This window comes from Juglans microcarpa x Juglans regia, chromosome 6D (assembly GCF_004785595.1).
Source record: "Juglans microcarpa x Juglans regia isolate MS1-56 chromosome 6D, Jm3101_v1.0, whole genome shotgun sequence".
In the NCBI taxonomy this organism is placed as follows: domain Eukaryota; kingdom Viridiplantae; phylum Streptophyta; class Magnoliopsida; order Fagales; family Juglandaceae; genus Juglans; species Juglans microcarpa x Juglans regia.
Window position 1 is genome coordinate 35,144,075 of NC_054604.1, and position 21,236 is coordinate 35,165,310.

The 21,236-nt window shown below is 35.1% G+C and overlaps 2 protein-coding genes across 2 annotated transcripts; both read left to right on the forward strand.

Annotated features, from left to right (window-relative positions):
* Window positions 1-1,672: 1,672 nt before the first annotated feature.
* Window positions 1,673-2,354, forward strand: LOC121235574 (TIR-only protein-like). Its single transcript, XM_041131917.1, has 2 exons — window positions 1,673-2,124; window positions 2,261-2,354. The coding sequence occupies exons 1-2, from the start codon at window positions 1,673-1,675 to the stop codon at window positions 2,352-2,354; spliced, it is 546 nt and encodes a 181-aa protein (XP_040987851.1).
* A 9,382-nt stretch (window positions 2,355-11,736) lies between these two features.
* Window positions 11,737-14,830, forward strand: LOC121234533 (ABC transporter G family member 9-like). Its single transcript, XM_041130497.1, is given in 5 exon segments — window positions 11,737-11,937; window positions 12,125-12,917; window positions 13,464-13,786; window positions 14,014-14,083; window positions 14,086-14,830. Coding segments are annotated over 5 exon segments (1,869 nt in total). The 5' UTR covers window positions 11,737-11,847; the 3' UTR covers window positions 14,679-14,830.
* Window positions 14,831-21,236: the final 6,406 nt, after the last annotated feature.

Consider the following 21,236-nt stretch of genomic DNA (forward strand, 5'->3'; position numbering starts at 1 on the left):
ATACGCTAGCTAGCGGCGCCAAACGTACAATAGGATAATCCCATGCAAAGCCCTAGATCCAAATTAATTAAGAAAGACTCGTGCTAAAACAAAAAATTTTAAATGAGGCTAGCTAGCTACTAGATTTTAACATGACATAATCACTTAATATATATCATTAATTATATTCTGAAAGAATTGTAGGCTTTTCTTACTCATCAATGCATGCATATATAGGTTCTATCATCATTATAAATAAACTTATATAACATTACCTTATATGATCTTAAACTTTATTTTAATTTTTCTTTTCCAAAATGCACTTATAATTAGGCATTTATAATAATTTTTGGGACCTTGCTCTTTGGGGGGTCTTAAGCAACTGCTTAATGGCCTAACCATGCATTGAGCCGGCACTGATCAGTTGGTGCAAGCATGCATGCATGGTGTGAGCTGTGTGCATGAAACATGCTGTTTTTAGAAAGTTGATGGTGACTTACGTGGCTTTTATAGCTAGAGTCATATGATGATACGGAAATCAAAATAGATCTGGAAAAGAAAAGTGTTGAGCTTGGCATATATCATGGATGGACCTCGAATGGAACTTTGGTCCCTGGAAGATAGATGGGCATGTTTTGGCACATATGATATATCTCATTAATTCCACAGCGAGCGCTATGGTTGTTGTCTCGGTCAATCTTCCCTAGTGTTGGGAAAGGAGCAGTGATAATACACGTTGTAGGTAACAGTCAAAAAAGCTCAACTAATTCCTTGCGCGCAAAGCCAAGAATGATCAGCCTTTTCTGCCAAAATCATATTTTATTATTACATTTGGTCTCTTGACTCTCTTCATGTTGTTCGAAGCCAATGAAAACGAATTAACCCCTACTTATTCCATCAATTTAATTTTGGGAATTCCTCACCACGTATCTAATTTCCTTCGTGTTCACTAGAACGTTAATTTGTATTCAAACAGTCAAAGAAAACGTTTTGTTATATCAATATGCAGTAAAAATCATAGTAGTACTATTCCTTATTTTGTGTTAAGAAATAAACGATAATTCAGTCCAAGGCAGTTGCTTTGAACTTATATATGTCTAAATTCCAAGCAATCGAGGCAGCACTGAGTTCCGAAGTTCGCTAGCTATCTGCGTCTTTCACAAGGTTAGTATATATATTCGATCCTCGACATTTACGTAGAAATTAAACGGAATTTTGTCGGGAGAAAGTGCCCCCGGCCCTGTTGATGTAGCAAAGGAGGCGGTGTGGGGCCGTGGGGGTGGAGAGAGAGAGATGCAGAGAAAGAAATAGTCAATGAACGTGTTTGAAGGTCTCTTTTCTCAGAGGTGGTCAAAAAAATTTGTTCATTTCCTCTCCTGTCAAATCAAATTGCGAACATTATTTTTTCAAAATCAACTCAAGAAGTAAAAATTTCAATTAAAAGTTGAAGATTCCAACTTTTTATATACTATACAAATATTACGTACGGAAAGTTGATCGATTATAAATAGCGGCCTTTAATCTGTATTTAAGGCAATGCAAACCAACAATTCCCAATACACAATTCTCATATATATAAACAGCACAAACTAGGCAAGAGATTGAAGCTCATATACAGTACAAGCACTCGGCCTATTACCAAACTAGCTAGGAAAGAAAAGCTAATAGCCTAATATTATAGATCAGAGAAGCCATGCAACGCTCTTCTCTCCAGTTGGCTAAACGTGCCATTAAACCGGCCTGTGATGTTTTCATTAACCATAGAGGGATTGACACAAAGCGAACTTTAGCCACTTTGCTCTATGATCATCTCTCCCGGCACAACCTAAGTCCTTTCTTGGACAACAAGAACATGAAGCCGGGGGACAAACTGTTCGAAAAGATCGACAGTGCAATTCGTAGCTGCAAGATAGGCGTGGCTGTTTTTTCGCCTAACTACTGTAAGTCGTATTTTTGTCTTCATGAACTGGCTCTTTTCATGGAGTCAAAGAAGAAGGTCATTCCAATCTTTTGCGACGTTAAGCCATCTCAACTTTGCGTTCCAATTAATGGAGTATGTGCGGAGCAGGATCAGCTTCGGAGGTTTAGCTTGGCTGTCGAAGAGGCCAAGCAAACCGTTGGCATTAGTTTCGATTCCCTCAAGGGGTAAGAATATATTAATTCTTTTGTTTTCAGCGCATATTCAGACACGATGTATCTCATGCATTAATTTCTCTCATAATATAAGCATGAAGATCTTAATTAGTATTCATCTAATCGATTTCTGTTCATGCGCTTGCAGGAACTTTGCAGATGTTGTAAGAAGTGCTTCTGAAACTGTGATCAAGACCTTGATAGAGCTTGAGAATGAAGAGCAGATGAAGCTTCGGAAATGATCTCAATCCTCCCGATCAATAATGAAGGAATATTGATAACGACACTGCAGGAAAATGATCATATATTCCTCGTCAATCCTGTTAATAATTAGTTCTGCATCATTTTTTTGTTGAATATCTTTTTTTTTTTCCAAATCTTCATTTATTCATTGTTAAAGAGAGCACCAATTCGGATGTTATCACACAAATACGGCAAATTCTTTCAATTCGCATCTTAGAAAATAAAACTAATATGAAACGGAATAAGAATGCAGAACTTCATCCTTGTTCATGATTTCAGTACAATATTGTTGTCAAATTGTCCATTTTTGATAGCTGAATGAATATTCAATAAAAATGTATCGATCGAACAATACAAGTTGTACGTTGTTAATGGCTTTAATATTTCCCCGGCCAGTTTTGTTTTTCTATTTTCTGATCAATTCTTAACATTTCTGATCATGAATACACGATTTTTATATTTCTTGCCCTTAATTGGAATCAACAGAAGGATGTTGCTATCTACCAAGAGCTAGCGATCGAATAATATAATGAGCGGCCGATTGATTATAATTAACAGATATTCGAGAAGAGTCAAGGATACCTGCATTAATGTGCATGACATTAGATATTGCAGCTAACTTGCACCATGTCACAATTTAAATTAAGATGAACGACATATATATACGTGTCTCGAAACCATGCACGCACAATATAGATTTCTAGGATAAATTATATTGTAGGTTGACTAGACAGATCTAGACCCCCACGTACAATCCTTTGCAGCTTTGGAGATCCAAGGCCTGATCTGTATGATGAACTCAGGATGCATGCATAGGGATCCATCAAATTGTGGGTCCGTAGACCCTAATCAATGGTCATGCATCATTAAGATTGAGGGCCATGTCGATCTCTATGACCCACGGGTGGCAATTCATGAATTCCTCCAATATGGAAGGAAGCCTAGCCGTGGTTATTGTACATGTAGTACTAGTACTGATCATATAGTTACTGTTTAATCATCACAGAAAATATTTTTTTGTGATGGTTCTATATATTTCCGCCCTTTGGCTTATCATTCGAACGTCATATCCAATTTGTGATGGTTCATTTGTGCCACCCAAATAATCTTCCAACGTTATCGTCAAATATTGTAGTAGGCGCACATTTGAACATATATATATATATATATATGTTGTAACATTAGATTATATTAGTGCGAACAATAAATAAAAAAAGTAGTTTGAATGTTACCGTATAATTAGTTTGAACGTCAGTTAAACTTTTGTTAGATCGTTAAGTTAGCAACATTTGGATGTACACACCTACGTTTGCATGTTGTACACCACATCTTCGAACGTAGTCATATTTGTTCGAACATTGCTATATATGCTCAAAAGTTTGCCATCGAACGTTCTAATTTATTTCTATTCAAACGTCAAATCGAATGTAACGCTTTGAATGTTGGGGGTTTGCTTTGAAATTTAAATTTCATAAGAATTTATAAGAAATGGATAAAAAATATTATATATTCAAAATCAAATTGTATCATATAAATACATAGACAATAATTAAAATTGTTTTCAAAGCTTAGGGAAGAAAATTATAAAAAGATTAAAAATAATTTCTTCTTGTTCTTTCAAGCCCTGTGATCCTCATGCTGTACGTAGTGACATTGCGTGTTCCATCTACACCATCATCTCTCTCTGAATCTATTCTTGAACTTTAATACATATTATTTCCTTTTGCCCATTTTGTTGTTCTCGCAAATGCATTTCTAGATCTGCTTGTTGAGACAATAAAATCTCTTGTTAACTTGCCTTCATTTGTACAATCTCTTGATGCGCAGTGTTTTAATCTTTGAAAATATTATTTACTTTAGAACCATGGGCCGTGGATACTGAATAATGCTTGAAAGAACTTCCCAAATCAATTTGTAACAAAATCTAGAAAAAGCTCAACACTCGTCTACAAATAATTGGAGAGGGGATTAATGAGATAGATCTCAGGATAGTTAAGGATAGTTAATAACTTAAACCCTCACATTTGCTTATAAAGAAGAGAGAGAGAGAGAGAGAGAGATCGCATTTATTAATTGTACCTACTTACAGAGGACTAAATAATGATGAAATACATAATTGCAATAGCCTATTACGTACGCATGAAGGGGATACTTTCCTTTCCGTAACTCTAAATTCGGATTACAAGAAAATTGTGATTAGTTATTTCTTACAAAAATATCTATTTTTTGTTAAAATGGGTCTGTTTTCATCGCAAATAATCATTATTGTCATAAATAATCCATCACAAATGTTAATTTTTCTTGTAGTGCATTTGAAATCATCACTTGTCTCAAAAACTTAAACTCATCGGAAGAAGTAGATTTTATTATTTATTTTATATCTTAACACTCCCCCTCATGTGTGGGCCAGACTCCTTTTCAATAGATAGTCCAACACGTAGAATATTTAATTAAATAAAGTAAAGTCTAGAGTTAGGGTTCGAACTCAGGACCTCTGCTCTGATACCATGTAAAAAAGTATGAATTGACGGAATAATCTCTCTGTTTGCCTTGATTAGAATATAAAGAGTTTACATGATAAGTACAATAAAGAATATGTACAAAAGGATCTCATGTGCTATAGTTACAGACTTTATCTAATTATTTTTTCTTCCTATATTTTCTGAACTAAGGAGTTGGAATTGATCTTTAGTTTGTTACTGTGTTGATAAGTCTTGAGTTGTGGCAACTGTTTGAGTCTAAGTAGGATCCGACAATTTGGGTGCTATTGCATTAGCTTCTAACCAGATTTTCCACGCAAGGACTAAATATATTGAAGTTGATTATTATTTCATTAGGGAGAAGGTTCTTCACAAAGATATTGTAATTAATTACATTTTCACTAATGAGCAGTGTGCTGATATTTTCACCAAGGGCCTTATTGCTGGGAGGTTTCTAATTCTAAAAGTTAAACTCATGGTTGTTGCACCTCCCATGAGCTTGAAGGGGCATGTTAAGGATCCTACTCAGACTCAAACAGTTGCACGACTTAAGACTTGTCAAACAATAACAAACTAAAGATCAGTTCCAGCTCTTCAGTTCAAAAAATATAGGAACAAAAGATAATTAGGTAAAGTCTGTAACTGTAGCACATATCCTTTATACATATTTTTTGTTGTATTTATCATCTTATCATGTAAAGTACTTTTTAATTATATTTTAATCAATGCAAATAAAGGAATTATTCTACCAATTTATACTTTTTTACTGTGCCGAGCGATGAATTAAATATCAAATTAAACTTTCTCTGGCATTTTTAATATATATTTGAAAATTTATTATTAATTACTTCTAATTCTATCGCAAGGTAAAATATATTTTATCAATAAGATGATTCACATCATGAGAATACTTAATACGTATCTCTACTTTAGGCTACGAAATAATTATTTTAATTTTTAAATATTTAGCCGGAAAAGAATCTCATGCCCTGTGGCAGCATTAATACTCAAGTAGAGCAGCGGGACTGATCTTTTTGCAGATTGAGTTCTATTGATGTAGATGGTTGTACGGTCTAAAGTCGAGATTCATTATTTTCATCTTTAAAATTTGAAAAATTTAATGAAAATTACATATTTTTATAAATTCAAAATCTCTATACCCATATTAACCATTAGATTTATTAAAATAATAATATAATATTATTTTTTTAATAATAATATTTTTATTTTTTTTATATTTTATAATTACACTAACTATATGTTAATTAATAATTTAATTTGATACTTAAATTATTATTTTTGAACTTAAATATATTATGGCACAAAATTAGGAAACAATAATTTAAGTAAATAAAATAATAGTTATAGAGTGTGAATAGTGAGTTTTCAAATTTGAAAATGAATTGGAATGTACTATAACTCAAAATTTCAGATTTTAGTGTTTGGTGAATCTAATGCAATAATTTTAAACATAAATTCATCAAATTTTAAAGATTGAACTCATTTGATGAGTCTAATGCCAATGCCAGAGACACCTACAATTACAATATAAAGAAGAGTAGTCAATTTTCATCCCTTTGCACAGTACCAGTACTGATCTTGTCATGGCAATATTTTTTAGAAAATGATAAATCTATAAATATTTTACAACTCTATTTAAAATGAAGGATATTTATGTAAAATTAAAAATACTTTTTTTAATAAAGTGACACAATTATATTAGTTAATTTGAAGTAAATAACAAAATAGTCATAAAAGAGTCGTAGGTGTATATTTTTTTAGGCCCGGTTGTATTGATCATGTATATTAATTTGATCAGTCAAGCTATTTTCCAATGTATTTTTTCACGTTGTCGTCTAAAATGCCGATTACCCAGAAAAGGGAAAAAAAAGGGTATGCATTTTCCACTTGATTAATTAGGATCAATAGCATTTCATTTTATCATTTATATAAGAAATTCGAAAATAAAAATAATACTAATTTTTATGGCCACAATTTGCTGCATGTGCTGCATTAATTATAATTTATTTCCATCAGTTCTAGTACAGATCAACCAAATATCACTGCACATATATTAATAAGAATAATTTTACATCTAATCTAAAATCTATAATTATTACATGATCGTCTTAAAAAAGAGTAAGATTTATTATTAAAAAATTAATTTTTTTTATATAAATTTTATATTTTATTATTATTTTTTTAAATAATTATACGACGATTATACAATTTATGATTGTATCTTTTCTCTATTAATAATCACAGAAGACGAAGCAGTGTGAATGTTGAAAATTTGAAGAATTATATTAATTATTAATTTATGGGTCGGCTAGCTATATATAATATGAACCGCGTCTCTGTATAACATCAGCTAGCAGTATTGATTGTCTGAACATATAAAAGTACGTACGTATTATCAAAGTAAAAAGAATATAATTGGTAAGCAATTAATATATTTTTGTATATTCCCAAAGTACATTTATATATGACCAAGTCATGAGTCAATGGAAAACATAGGAACGCAAAGTACTGGATCGACCTGCTGGTGACCCTACATGTAATTTAAATTAATCGGCTTCATGATAAGGATATCAGGCCTATGAAATCTCTCCAGAAAGACAACTGCAGCTGCTTGAATCAAGATCATCAATTCTTCTTTACTCAATCAAGATCAAAATCAACCGAAAGTAACCCCAAAATCAAATATGAATTGTTTTTCAGACAGAGTTGTCCCGTAATCAGCACGTACAATTTTTAAAAGATAAACAAGAAAAACGAAAAATTAAAGAAGCAAGGAAATCAAACAAAATTATGCCGTATAATGGACATAGCTGATAATTTAGCAGCATTCTCTAGCTAGCTAGGTTGCTGCATGCAATCCTGATCTGCTGCGAGCTAGTGCGAGATCGTGACCACCCTGCATCGATCACAAGATAATGGCATCGGCTATCGATCTGAGCTTGGCTAAGGGAGCTCCAGACTTTTCTCCAATTCCTCGATCGATTGAAAGCATCGACATGCCCCCCGGCCTAGTATCTCCGAGCTCCTCATATTGTTCATGTGAAATAGATACTACTAGATCGCTTAGGTAAGGATCTGGTTTTGGTGTACTGTATACAGATATGGGTGGGTGTGGATTCAGAGCCAAATTAGGGAGAAAGAGGGAGTAGTGCAGTAGATTCGATTCTTCTTCTTTGGGTGAGATTGATTGATCATAGATTGGTTATTCTTCTTAATTCTAAACCTAGGTAGATAGTATGCTTGTGCAGAGAGTTGCTTGGAGCTAAAACTGCCAGTGAAGGAAAGAAGAAGAGTAAGGAAGATAGGTAGAGAAAGCAAAGGAAGGCGTGCCTCTCATAATCCGGAAAATGGCGTAGCCCATCACTTCTGTCAGCTCCCCGGCATATCTCATCAACATTGGCCGCAAATAAACTGCCCACAACCCCACTACCGCCATCGCTATCTCTACTCCCAAGCTCATGCTTGTTTCTTTTCCCTCTACACACAATTTTTGTTTTTTGTTTTTATGTCATATGCATAATTTCCTATTAAAATCAGAGCTGACCATGAACCAGTACAGACACTGGCATCGTATTTTAGTGGATTACATGTTCGGTTGATAAGGTTTGTCATGTAATGCATGACTCGCTGGGGAAGGCAGGATGTGTTATCTTGTAGTTCTTTATTACTTTCCATTCCCAACTACCAGTCTTTGGTCTGGCAGTTGCCTTGCACTAGTGTTCCTTTTTTTTCAGTTTTCAGTACTGTTTTAAAAAAAATTAATTATGGCGTGGAGTTCATGCAGCCATGATGTACCGAAAGATTATAATCTTTATATGGATACGGTACTGGGGACGATGCTTTCATTCACTGGCCTTTTATTTGGTTGCTCTTTTGTTAAATTATGGTACGTTTTGTCACATGCACCTTCAAACACTCTTAACGTCCAACTTTACACACTGAATTTATCATGAGTTGGACCATACATGACCTCCTAACAAACACTCAACAATCATGTTACAAATTTAATATATGCAGGTCCATTTTTGCACTTCAGACATACCATATATATATGGTTGGAACTTTTGCTTTGAACTGTGAATTTCGTGCCTTAATTTTTAGTCTCTTTTTGTATTTTAATTCTTGTTTGTTGCTAATAATATTTGTTTTTTCATAAGAGTCTAGTTTTGGAATTTCAGATACGGTAACCTCTATATTCTTTTTACATAAAGTATTAATTTTCTATAATAAGTAAGGATTTATTAATAAAACTAAATATAGTCGTCATCTTAAAAAAATTTAGAAATAGATTGTGAAAATATAGTAGACAGTTGAGTTCTAGTAGGACATCAATAATAGATCCCGAAAACTCGTACTAAACCCATAGATATCCGAAAAATCCTAATAGACAGTTGAATTTTAGTTTCGAATTTAAATATATTTTATAGAGAGAAATAGGCATATTTGGGTGGGCAATTTAATGCATTGCAAAATAAAAATCAGCCGATCCCAAAAATAAGAAAATTCTATTTATCATTTTTACACACCATAATTTTTTTTTTTCTCTTACTAAATATGTGATATATAGATGATGTGATGGGCATCAAGATGGACCTAATCTTAAAGATTCTTTGTAAGTTCTAAGTGGGTCAATTACAAGGTCAAGAGTTAAGAATATCAAGTAGGCAATGAAAGGATTGATACAATTCACTTGGGATGAAGCTAGCAAGACTCTAACACTCAAGATGAACTTAATTTAAATACTATTTGTTGCCTCATTTTAATGAGTTTTATAAAATTTGAAGAATTTATTCATTGTGAGTTGAGTTTATCTCTTCTTGTTCTTGAATGAACTTTTGAACTAATCAAAAGTAAATCACAATCTTTGTAACGTTCCTCCTTGTAATCTGGGTTCTTGAGACGGGTTCTTCTACGAGTCTAGATTTTAATATAATCTAGGTTCTTGAAACAAATTCTCATCAGGTCTAGGTTCTCCATTCATTGACTTGATTTTGACTTTTTTGAGGAGTTTTTAAATTGACTATGGGTTTAAAAGATTTCATTCTCGCAGGTTCATATCATGATGTATAGAAGAATTCAACAAGTTTAAGAAGAATGAAACCAAAAAAAATTAAAAAATAAAAATAAACAAAAAAGAGCGCGGTATATGAGGAGAAAGAATAACAAAGCTCCAAAAATAAATATCTTTCAGCCATGACTCTGTTCCCACCTCCATCTTTTCCGGTTAGATTTAGAAAACGAAGAGGGCAGGAATCAATAATATCACTAGTGGCCCAACTTTGAAAAATTAGGCTGAGTGGGATTAGTACGGCGGCTATCAAAGCCCAATAAAAGGGTCTCGATCCAAAATTTCAGCCCAACGATGATCTGAGTGCAGGTGCAGCCTACCATTCCGATCGAAAGAAAGACGTACGGCCAGCTGACTTCTTCGTGTAAATCTGAATTCAAAATCCGGTGTAATTAATTATCGCCAGAGGATGTACAAGAGTTTGGCTACTTATTCAGTTCATCAACAGTGCAAGACAAGAGTCCAACTTCAAGTCTAATATCTCTGGTGGGTAAGAAAAGAGTTTAAACCCAAATCCAAATCTCTCTCCAAAATAAAATAAAGATAAAAATCTATAATATCTATATAAAATCTATAATCGTCATATTGTATGTAAAAGAGTCTATAAATACAGCATAAGCACACATGCTTTTGTGTGGTGCAATTTATCAAAATTGTGGGTATATTAATAAATGTGATATTGCAGACGGAGAGCTAGGCCGATCAGTGCCCAATTGGGATGGTGTAGTTGACATTTTGCGTGTATAATCTCTCTTCCATCAGCATCAACAAACATATATGGCAGCTGGTATCCTAATTACCTTGTACGTGAAGTGAAGAAGTTAATGTTAGACTTTTGGTTTGGTTTCCCTAGAAAATCATTTGTCTCCTTAAGGTGGTTCACTTCATCTATCAAGCATAGATAATTGCCATTAATAAATAAAGTGATTAACCCTTGCTATTTTTTTATGGATGAAATAATGAAAATAGCCCAAAAGTTGTCGGAGTAATTAGTGTGGATTCATGGTCTTGCTTATATAAAAGGGCTTTGCGTTTTTCATTAGACGTTCTAAGGCAAAACTTCATTCCCTAGAGAAAAATCTCTACTCTCTTTTATAGGTTTTTCAATTCTCAAACCCAAATAGCTTGAAGAAAAAGATCCTATACAAGTTTTACGTACAGTTAATTGTATTTAGCAATAAGTTAGCATGGATATTGGGCTTTGGGAAAGAATTTCCAGTGTGATTTGTTCCAAATTATATGGCGTACAATTAGGAAGCCAGTGTGATTATGCAGATGTATCGTTTTACGCTAAAATGCTTTTGGCAACAGGTAATTTGTTAAATTTGAATTCCTTCTTTTATTTTTTATTTTTATTCTTTTTTTTGGGAAAATTCCCTACTTAAAATAAGGATGAGTTCCCAAGTCTTTTATGGAAGCGAAAATAAGGCACATTATCAGGTTGTGAAAGCTAACTAATTCATATATATCACGTAATATTTTGGCACTATAAATGTGGAGTACTGGTGCAGTGGAGATCGATCAGTAACAGAATGTGGGGGAGAGAGAGAGAGAGAGAGAGAGAGAGCTGTGGAAACGCCCAAACCTAAAATCAAGAGTTTCAAGCCAACATCTCATCATCAGATCATGATCAATTAAGGATTCTGACCATATATAGCCAAATCCAAAAACACTCTTCTGATCATCTCTCTCGCATGAGCAATTACTTCGTGACCCACTTCATTCTGATCCCAACGTTTTGTTCTCTTCAACTTTTATTAACTATATATTGATCTATAACAAATAGATCAAATTCATGATCTTTGTCCAATATAGAAATAGATTGATTAAATTTATTGGAAGCGATAGATTCAATTACTTGTATCCTTAAGAAGGCTTATAGAAGGACGTTTGTCGAAAAGTGAGATCACAGTGCAAGATCAGATGGCGGACATTGAAGCTCAAACTACTAATAAGACTGATACGGAAGCCCCTGCCATCTTTCAGAAAGCCAATCGACCTGTCACATTGAAGGTACGTTAAGATCATCGAGTACGTTAATGTCTTTTTTTTTTTTTTTTTTTATGAATCTCATCCAAGATTGTCCATGCATGCATGATCTTCTAGTTCTTGGATTATTCAAAGTCTATAATATAACAGATTATATTACAAAAGATGATTTGTTAATTATTTTTCATTTCTATTTTGATTGATTGAACAGTTTATGGACGTTATTTACAAGATAAAACCTAGGAAAGGGGGATTAATACGTCAGAAAAAGGCCAGGTCGGAGGAGAAAATGATACTGAAGGGAATCACAGGCATGGTTCAACCGGGAGAGATATTGGCCATGCTAGGCCCATCTGGCAGTGGCAAAACAACATTGCTAACTGCACTGGGAGGCCGCCTTGGTGGCCGACTTGGTGGAAGCATAACCTACAATGGCAAGCCTTTCTCCAATGCAATGAAACGAAATACTGGATTTGTTACCCAAGATGATGTTCTCTATCCCCACCTCACCGTGACTGAGACTCTAGTATTCACTTCCCTTTTGCGATTACCGAATAACTTCACGAAAGATGCTAAAGTTCAGCATGCAGAAGCTGTGATAACTCAACTAGGGCTATCTAAATGCAAGAATAGCATTATTGGAGGACCATTTCTGAGAGGGATTTCCGGGGGAGAGAGAAAGAGGGTTAGTATAGGACAAGAAATGCTCATAAACCCTAGTCTGCTATTATTGGACGAGCCCACATCAGGTCTTGACTCGACAACTGCTCAAAAAATTGTATCTACGTTGTGGGAGCTAGCAAAAGGAGGTAGAACGATTGTGATGACAATACACCAGCCTTCGAGTAAGTTGTTTTATATGTTCGATAAGATTTCATTGTTATCCGAAGGAAACCCTTTGTATTTTGGGAGAGGATCCGAAGCCATTGAATATTTTTCCAGCATTGGATATTCCCCGTCGGTTGCCATGAATCCCGCAGATTTTCTCTTGGATCTAACCAATGGTACGTGCTAGTTAACTTACAAATTTCATTTCAGAACTATTTCCTATAATGTCATATGGTTAAAATTTTGGGAAATTTCCTTGGGCAAATATCCCTTGCCCTTTTATTTTTATCTCTAGGCCTGTCGTTTTATCTTTGACTGCTAGTGTGTATAGAAAACAATTCGAGTTTTGGTCACATGAAATCAGTTTGCATTTCGGGGGATTTTGATCAGTCAGTTGTCTCATAATTTTGTTTGTTTCCAGCTTCCCATGTATATGGTCTTCCACTTTCTCGTGCGCATTCGCTTAAAATTCCACTTGAATTTAGTGGCTTCTTCTCCTGAATTTGAACAATAATTAGTTTGAAATGGCTAGAACTACATTAATCTAACAGTATCTTGTTTGGTTCACAAGCTAGCGTACAATAATCTCACATCATCTGATGGGCAAGTCTGTACATGTTGCCGGATTCAGATTATTTGCACTTCTTTTTAAGATGATTAATACTTTGTACATGATATGTACACGATGTCCAACATGCATCATTCTGGATTAATTTTTGTAGGTGTGGCGTCGGATGATTCAAACAAGGATAGCATCCCGGTTAAACAGAGCTTGTCCTCTGCCTATACATGCCGTCTTGATGACAAACTGAAGGCCGAACTTCAAGGAACAGACATTAATGAAAGTCACGTCGCCTTGGAGGACAGGCAATTTGAGAGGTGGTCCACAACTTGGTGGCAACAGTTTTCAATTCTATTTAGAAGAGGGGTCAAGGAAAGAAAGCACCAATCATTCTCCGGCCTCAAGATTGGTCAAGTTGTGGTGATAGCTTTTCTCTCGGGACTCCTATGGTGGCATACTAATGCTTACCACCTACAGGATCTGGTAACAAATCTTTATATTTATTCTGCAGAGATCTAAATGACACTAGTTTGATTTGACATAGTTTTCGAAGATTCGAGTTTTGGAATTGAATAAAAGATGGATGAAATTATGTTGCATGCTTATACCTTCAATATGCTAAGACAAGTACAAAAACATAAAGAATAATGCCATCCAAAACATCACATTCTAAACACTGGAATAATTTTGCTGAAACTTTACATGGACAGATTGGGCTGCTCTTCTTCCAATCTGGATTTTGGGGCTTCTTCTCGCTATTTCAAGCCATTTTCACCTTCCCCAGGAGCGATTGATGCTCGAGAAGGAACGTTCTTCAGGAATGTACAGGCTTTCATCATACTTCATGGCAAGCACAGTTGCCGACCTCCCTATGGAGCTTGTCCTTCCCACCATTTTCGTCACCATCACATACTGGATGGCAGGGCTCAAAGCCAGCGCCGGACACTTTTTGCTCACCCTGTTTGTCCAGCTATACAGCGTGCTAGTATCTCAAGGCTTAGGTCTCGCCCTTGGTGCTTCCTTAATGGACCAGAAATCCGCCGCCACTCTTGGATCAGTCATAATGCTATCATTCATGCTTGCTGGTGGATACTATGTTCAGCACGTGCCTCCCTTCATAGCGTGGATCAAATACCTCTCCATCAGCTATTACACATACAAGCTCTTGTTAGGGTGTCAATACAGCCTTAGCGATACGTATCCTTGTGCTGCTCCTGCTGGGTATTGTTTGGTTGGGGAGTATCCGCCTATAAAGCAAGTGGGGCTAAACAAGCAAGCCGTCGCGTTTGTTGCCTTGACCATCATGCTCGTGGTTTACCGGCTCATTGCTTATATTGCCCTCATGAGGATTGGAATGACAAAGAAAGTGAAGTAAGGTAGGAATTATTTTTCCCCTTATAATTGAAAAAATAGTATTGTTAGTGTTAAAATAGTATCCTACCTTAATCATTAAGGTAGAAACGTGGTGGTGGTAATTCGAATAGTTAGAGGTGCCACATGATCTCATACTTGAAACGGAGAGAATTTCAATGAACCTTTTGTTTTCGGCCCGAATTGGCTGTCGTGGTAATGAAGTTTTTTGCTCTGGTTCTGCTAAAATTTCCAGAATAAGTGGATGCCATGCCACCAAACAAACGGGCCTTCCAAGTCATGAGTTGTGGAGTGAGACCTTTGATGGGAGAAAGAAAACGGGCCTTCCTAGTCATAGTCACTCTAATACATTGGACCCACATAGATGGCCCATGATGCCTCTTGTTAACATATTAGCATATAAATCGGCTCTGCTTTAAGCCTCACAACGTGTAATATGAATTAAAATTGTGGTTATTGGAAAAGCCCAAAGGATTAGTTGTTCATGCAATCATGTATTTTTTTTTTTTTTAACATCAATGTATTTCTGTTTTGGCCACGGTTTGGATTGGAAATTCATCTCAATTTATTTTATTTCATCATTATAATTTTTTTAAATTTCTACATAAAATATAATAAACAATTCATCTTTTTCAAATCTCAAAACAATAATAATATTAAAAAATAATATTCTAACAATATTTTATTTAACTCATCTAAAACTATCTCGACTCATCTCTCAACTCAATGTTTTAGTTGTCATGAACATGGTCTAATTATTAAAAATATCACAAAATGGTCAACATCTGAAAAGCGAATTGCTTGTTATTAATGTTTCTTTGTTTTTATAGTTAATAAAAATAAATATAAAAAAAGTTCTTTTTTTTTATTAATATTAATGTAGTCATGACAAAGTACGTATGTAACTTGTGAATTAAGTTTAAATTAATTAGAATTTTGTTTTTCATCAGATAATCCGTATGTAATTACAAGCAGTTACCTGGAAGAGTTGAATGTGATATTGAAGGCGGAGATCAGCTTGGCGTACATTAATTTAGGAAGCTGGTGTGACTATGTCTATTCTATATATGATGTATCCTTAATTTTTTAGGTCAAAATGCTTTATCAAAAAAAAAAAAAAAAAAAAATTAGGTTAAAATGCTTTTGAATGTCTTCTTCCCTTAAAAGACACGCGGTACTAAATGGTAATAATAAGATTTCTTTGATATATAAAATAATAAAAACAGTATTTTATAATATTATTGCTCCGAAACCTCAGCATGACATTATCGTTAAAGTGTTACATGATCATGAGAGTCGATATTCCTCCATGCAATCCTCGATCGTATACATATTGCAAATCGAAAATAAACGAAAGAATTGCCATGCATGCACTCGATTTGGGAATGTAATGGCAACTTTATGCAATATGAAACAGAAGCGAGCATGACATGCATGCTAGCTAAATTATTTGCTCAATCTTGTGATGGAGAGCAAATCTGGATGGAGGATGAGCCTGATTTAATTCAAAGATGTATATTGCAGGTTGAAAAACAGTCATGTACTAAAAGATTTTATTGCAAATAAAGAGTATGTTTTACTAAAAAACAAAAGTCTTTCATGGAAGCGAATATAATAAGGCACATTCTCAGGTTATGAAAGCTAATTCATATATATCACCTACGATTTTGAATCTATAAATGTGGAGTGGTGAAAACGTCAAATTTCAAGCCAAAATCTCATCAAATCATCAATTAAGGTACCGCAGGACGGCTCAAGATTCGTGACCATAACCAAATAAAAAAACCTTAAACTTTTCTCATCTCTCTCGCATGAGCAATGACTTCATGATCCTACCCTTCATTCTGGTCCAACGTTTTGTACTCTCGAGCTTTTAGTTATACGTTGATCTATAAATAACCACTCTATATCACCCATCTGAAAAGAATAGTAGGAAGAGAGACAGCGAGTTCAAATTCTTGATCTTGGTTCAAGAGAAGGACCATAACACAACAAAAAAATCTGGCCTTTTGCGGCGATGAGTATTCGCCGCAAAAAGTATATTTTCCGCCACAAAAGACTTCATCCGACCGATGCGCGTTCGCAGCAAATTGGCCGAGAATAAATCGTCTGTGTTGATCAATTACGGTGACCTTCACATTTCGTCGGATGGGATTTCTTTTTCCACGAAAAAGATTCGTCGAAAATAATCTTTTCACGCAAGGTAGAATCATTTTTGGCGCTAGATTAGGTCTCAGGAAACAACTATTTGCGGCGAATAGTACTCGCCGAAAATAATGATAAACATATAAAAAAATATATATGCGGCGAATTAGGATTCGTAGCAAAGAACAATTATGCCAAAAAAAAAAATATATATATAAATGCAGAACATCGTATTCATCAAAATCCAAGAGATGCACTAATTTTATATTTTAAGGAAAATAAATATACATCCAAGCACAATAAAAATTAACCAAAAGAATAAAAATAAATGTCCCTAAAAGGTAAATATCATATAAAAGTTGAAGATACAAACATGACACATGGATTTCACATGTATCATTGACAAAACATCCTCAGAAATATGTTTGCAATAGATTCACCAAATGCAATCTTGGATAATGTACACATATGGGTTTCACATACAGCCACATCAACTTTAAATATGTAAACATTTTCATAGCCAAAAATTGTATAGTAACCAAAGAGAAAGCATCAAATTTCTGATATGTACTAACCTCCAGTTTATTTATTTCTTCTGTGGCTCTAAGTAATTGTCTTTTCAGATGTTAATCCTCTTATTTATGATTCTTGAAAGAACAAGTCTGAGAGAATGTAATGAGTCCAACCAAAATAAACATAAAACTTTAGGCTCCAACATAAAAACTGAATGATATAAACATTAAAAAAAAACACTGAAGCATGCATGCAGTAGTACTGGAAAACATCATGTGCAGTGATTATTCCCCTACCTTCGTTATTGTCTTTATGTTCTCGCTTTGAATAAAATCTTCAAATAGTCAAAATCTTGAAACTAGAACACAAGTTGCATATAGATCAATGGTAATGAGGTAGATTTGCTAGTTATTTTAGCTGACTAACATATATGTGTGTATATATATATAATTTACTAAAATCATCTATAATTAAATTCTAATAGAATATATTGTCTAATAAAATTGCAGGAAAAATAGCGAATCTCAGTAATGGAGATATAGCTATTGATCATTAATACCATCGGCACAAGGTATAATTTGCACATAATAAATTAATTAAAAAGAAGGGTGATCACTCATATTAATCCCAACTATATAATTAATTATTTGTTTACTTCCTAAGTCGGTTATGGAAACTTTATAAATTCTCTAATCATTGAGCCATAGTACTAGATATATTAACACACTTAGACGAAATTTTTTCTCAATAATTTGGTAATGTAAACCAACTTAAAAAAAAAAACAACTTATTCTGCTATATATTACACACTATAGAGCGTAAACCAAAGTCCTCAAGATTATCAAAATCCTCAAGGTCATTAAAATTATACAAGAATTACAAGACACAACAAAAGTGAAATGAAAGTCTCAAGATACCAAACCAGCAAAATCAAATTGAAAGATGATTCTAACACATGCCACAAATACTAACAAATGAGGCAGCAGTCTTTCTAGATGTTGAACCTCTTGTTTATGATTCTTGGATGAACAAGTCTGAGAGAATATAATGAGTCCAACAAAACATATATAAAACTTTAGGCTCCAACATAAAAACTGAATGATACAAACATTAAAAAAACCAACTTATTCTGCTATATATTACATACTACAGAGCCTAAACCAGAGTCCTCGTCCTCAAGATCATCAAAATTATACAAGAATTCCAATCGAGAAACAATTCATGGTGAATATGAAACTACATATTTTATTTTCAAAATAAGGCATTTGCCCATTCCATTGCCTATATCATTCAAATTGAATATGAACATGCAGAACAGAAATAATGCCATTTGTTTGTGTGAGCATGTGGGCTGTGCAACCAGCCTAGCTTGTGGCATAGGGTTTTACCCCTAATAATTCCAACGCATGCCTCAATTTCTCAGGACAATTTCTAAGAACATAATATGACTCTAAAACACTCTGTTAGAGCCAGATTCTGTTCATATCCAAACATGAGGTAGCAGCCTTAATGGCTCGAGTCAGTGAATATACTAAAAGCTCCCACAATATAACCCTTCAAAATTCACAAACCAGATGAAGCCTCGAATTTTGTAGAAAAATACGATCAACCCACTCTTTCATTCACATCCAAGACCAAACCCAGCGAGAAAAATCAAGTACAGTTGCATGAGAAAAAGAGGAAAAAGAAAAAAGAAGCCTGCTAGACGAAGAAGCTAAACCTTACCAACAAAGTCGATGCCTGTGATCAGCAAGAATTCAACATAAGAATCTGAACCTAAGATGAAATGTTTGCAATACACATACCTAAAAAGGGAGGGGAAATTTTTGAAAAACAGAGACCCATTCATTGAGCAGCAGCCCCTCGTCCACGCTCCAGTCGAGATCCCCCACATGCGACGATGGAACCGAGAGAGAGAGAGAGAGAGAGAGAGAGAGAGAGAGAGAGAGAGAGATAATTAGGGCGAAATAGAGAGTGGGAGAAACGGACGAAGAGAGAGAGAGAAACGCACACACACAGAGAAAAAGAAACAGAGGGAGGATTGGGAGACTCACCTCCTCGGCGAGGTGGTGATGGCACGGTAGCAGGCACGGCTTGGGAAGGGCAGTAGCAAACTCAGAGAAGGAGTATCGAACTGGGGGAAAAGAATAAAGGGAGAGAAGGAAATGAAAGAATGGGGAAAAAGAAAGAAGGGGGATTCGTGATTTTATCGAGACATTTTACGATGATTAAAAATCGCCAAAAATATACCCAAAATGTCGCCGTCAAAGACCCATAAAGGGGTATGTCAGGCAATTCTATTTGCGGCGACAAATTATCGCCGCAAATAGTCTTTTAGCGATGATTCCCTCACTCTCCACAAGAAAAACACAGCTACAGTATAAATTGGTTTCATAGTGAAAGAGATTGTGGGCATAGATGCTCAAACTACCAATAACACGAATTGGAAAGCCCCGCCATCTTTAAGCTAGAAAGCCAATCGACCTATCGCATTGAAGGTACGTACGTTAAAATCAAGTACATTATGTCTGTTCTTGTATGAATTGTTGGGAAAATCAACAAGGCGGAAGGGATAAAAGCGATAATAAAAGATACACTCTACGCACTCAGTGACACCAAGAATTTAACGTGGTTCGGCAACTGCTTACATCAACAGAAAAGAGCTTCACTATTAAATAGTAGTACACAAGAAAATATTACAGAGGAGGAGGATCACACTCCACTCAACTCAACTCTCTTCTTTTCTCTCAGAGCTCTCCAGGCTCTCTCTCTTTTCTTTTCTCTTCCTTGGATGTGTCTGAAGCTCTCGCATGGAGCTTCAATTTATAAGCGAATGTATATCACATTACCGTATGAATGCATTTAATATGCATTCAATAGACAGTTGGGCGTTGGGCGCTGTGCGCTGGAGGTTGAGAAGCAAGCAGTCATTGTTGACTGCTTGCTTGGGGCAGGGATTTCAACAATTCTCCCCCTCCATGCCCATTTACCTAGATGCTATCCATCCAAGCTATGTCTCTGCATAGCTCAAGCTTCTCACTTGTAACCATTTTCGTCAGCATGTCCGCTGGATTCTCTTTCGTATGGATCTTCACAAGCTTCAACATCTATTGTTCCATCGCTTCGCATATCCAATGATAGCGGATATCAATATGCTTAGTACGGGAATGGTACATTGAGTTCTTGCTCAAATCTAGAGCACTTTGACTATCACAATATACCTTGTAGTCTTCTTGACTCCTAGTTCTTGGAGAAAACGCTTCATCCACAACATCTCTTTTCCAGCTTCCGTTGCGACAATGTACTCTGCCTCAGTTGTAGATAAAGTAACACACTTCTGTAATTTAGACTGTCAAGAGACAACTCCCCCTGCAAAAGTGAAGAGAAATCATGAAGTAGATTTTCTGCTATCCAGATCTCTTGTCATATCTGAATCTGTATAGCCTTCCAAAACTGGTTTAGCTCCTCCAAAACACAAGCACATCTTCGATGTACCTTTTAGGTACCTGAGAATCCACTTGACTGCTTCCCAATGATCATTTCCTGGATTTGAAATGAATCTGCTCATCATGCCTACAGAATGAGCAATATCTGGTCTGGTACAAACCATTGCATACATCAGGCTTCCTATTGCTGAAGAGTAAGAAATTACTTCCATTTCTTCAATCTCTTTCTTTGAAGAAGGACACTAGCTCTTGCTCAACTTGAAGTGGTTAGCAAGTGGAGTATTGACTGGCTTAGCATCTCCCATGTTGAAACGTCTGATGACCCGTTCAACATATTTTTGTTGTGATAGTCACATCCTTTTGACATTCCTATCACGAACAATCTTCATGCCCAAAAGTTGCTGTGCTGGGCCTAAGTCCTTCATGTCAAAGGACTTGGATAGTTCCTTCTTTAGTTT

Coding starts and splice junctions, on each gene's coding strand:
- LOC121235574 (XM_041131917.1), top strand. CDS start 1,673: ATGCAACGCTCTTCTCTCCAGTTGGCTAAACGTGCCATTAAACCGGCC. Junction 2,125..2,260: donor AGTTTCGATTCCCTCAAGGG/GTAAGAATATAT, acceptor ATGCGCTTGCAG/GAACTTTGCAGATGTTGTAA.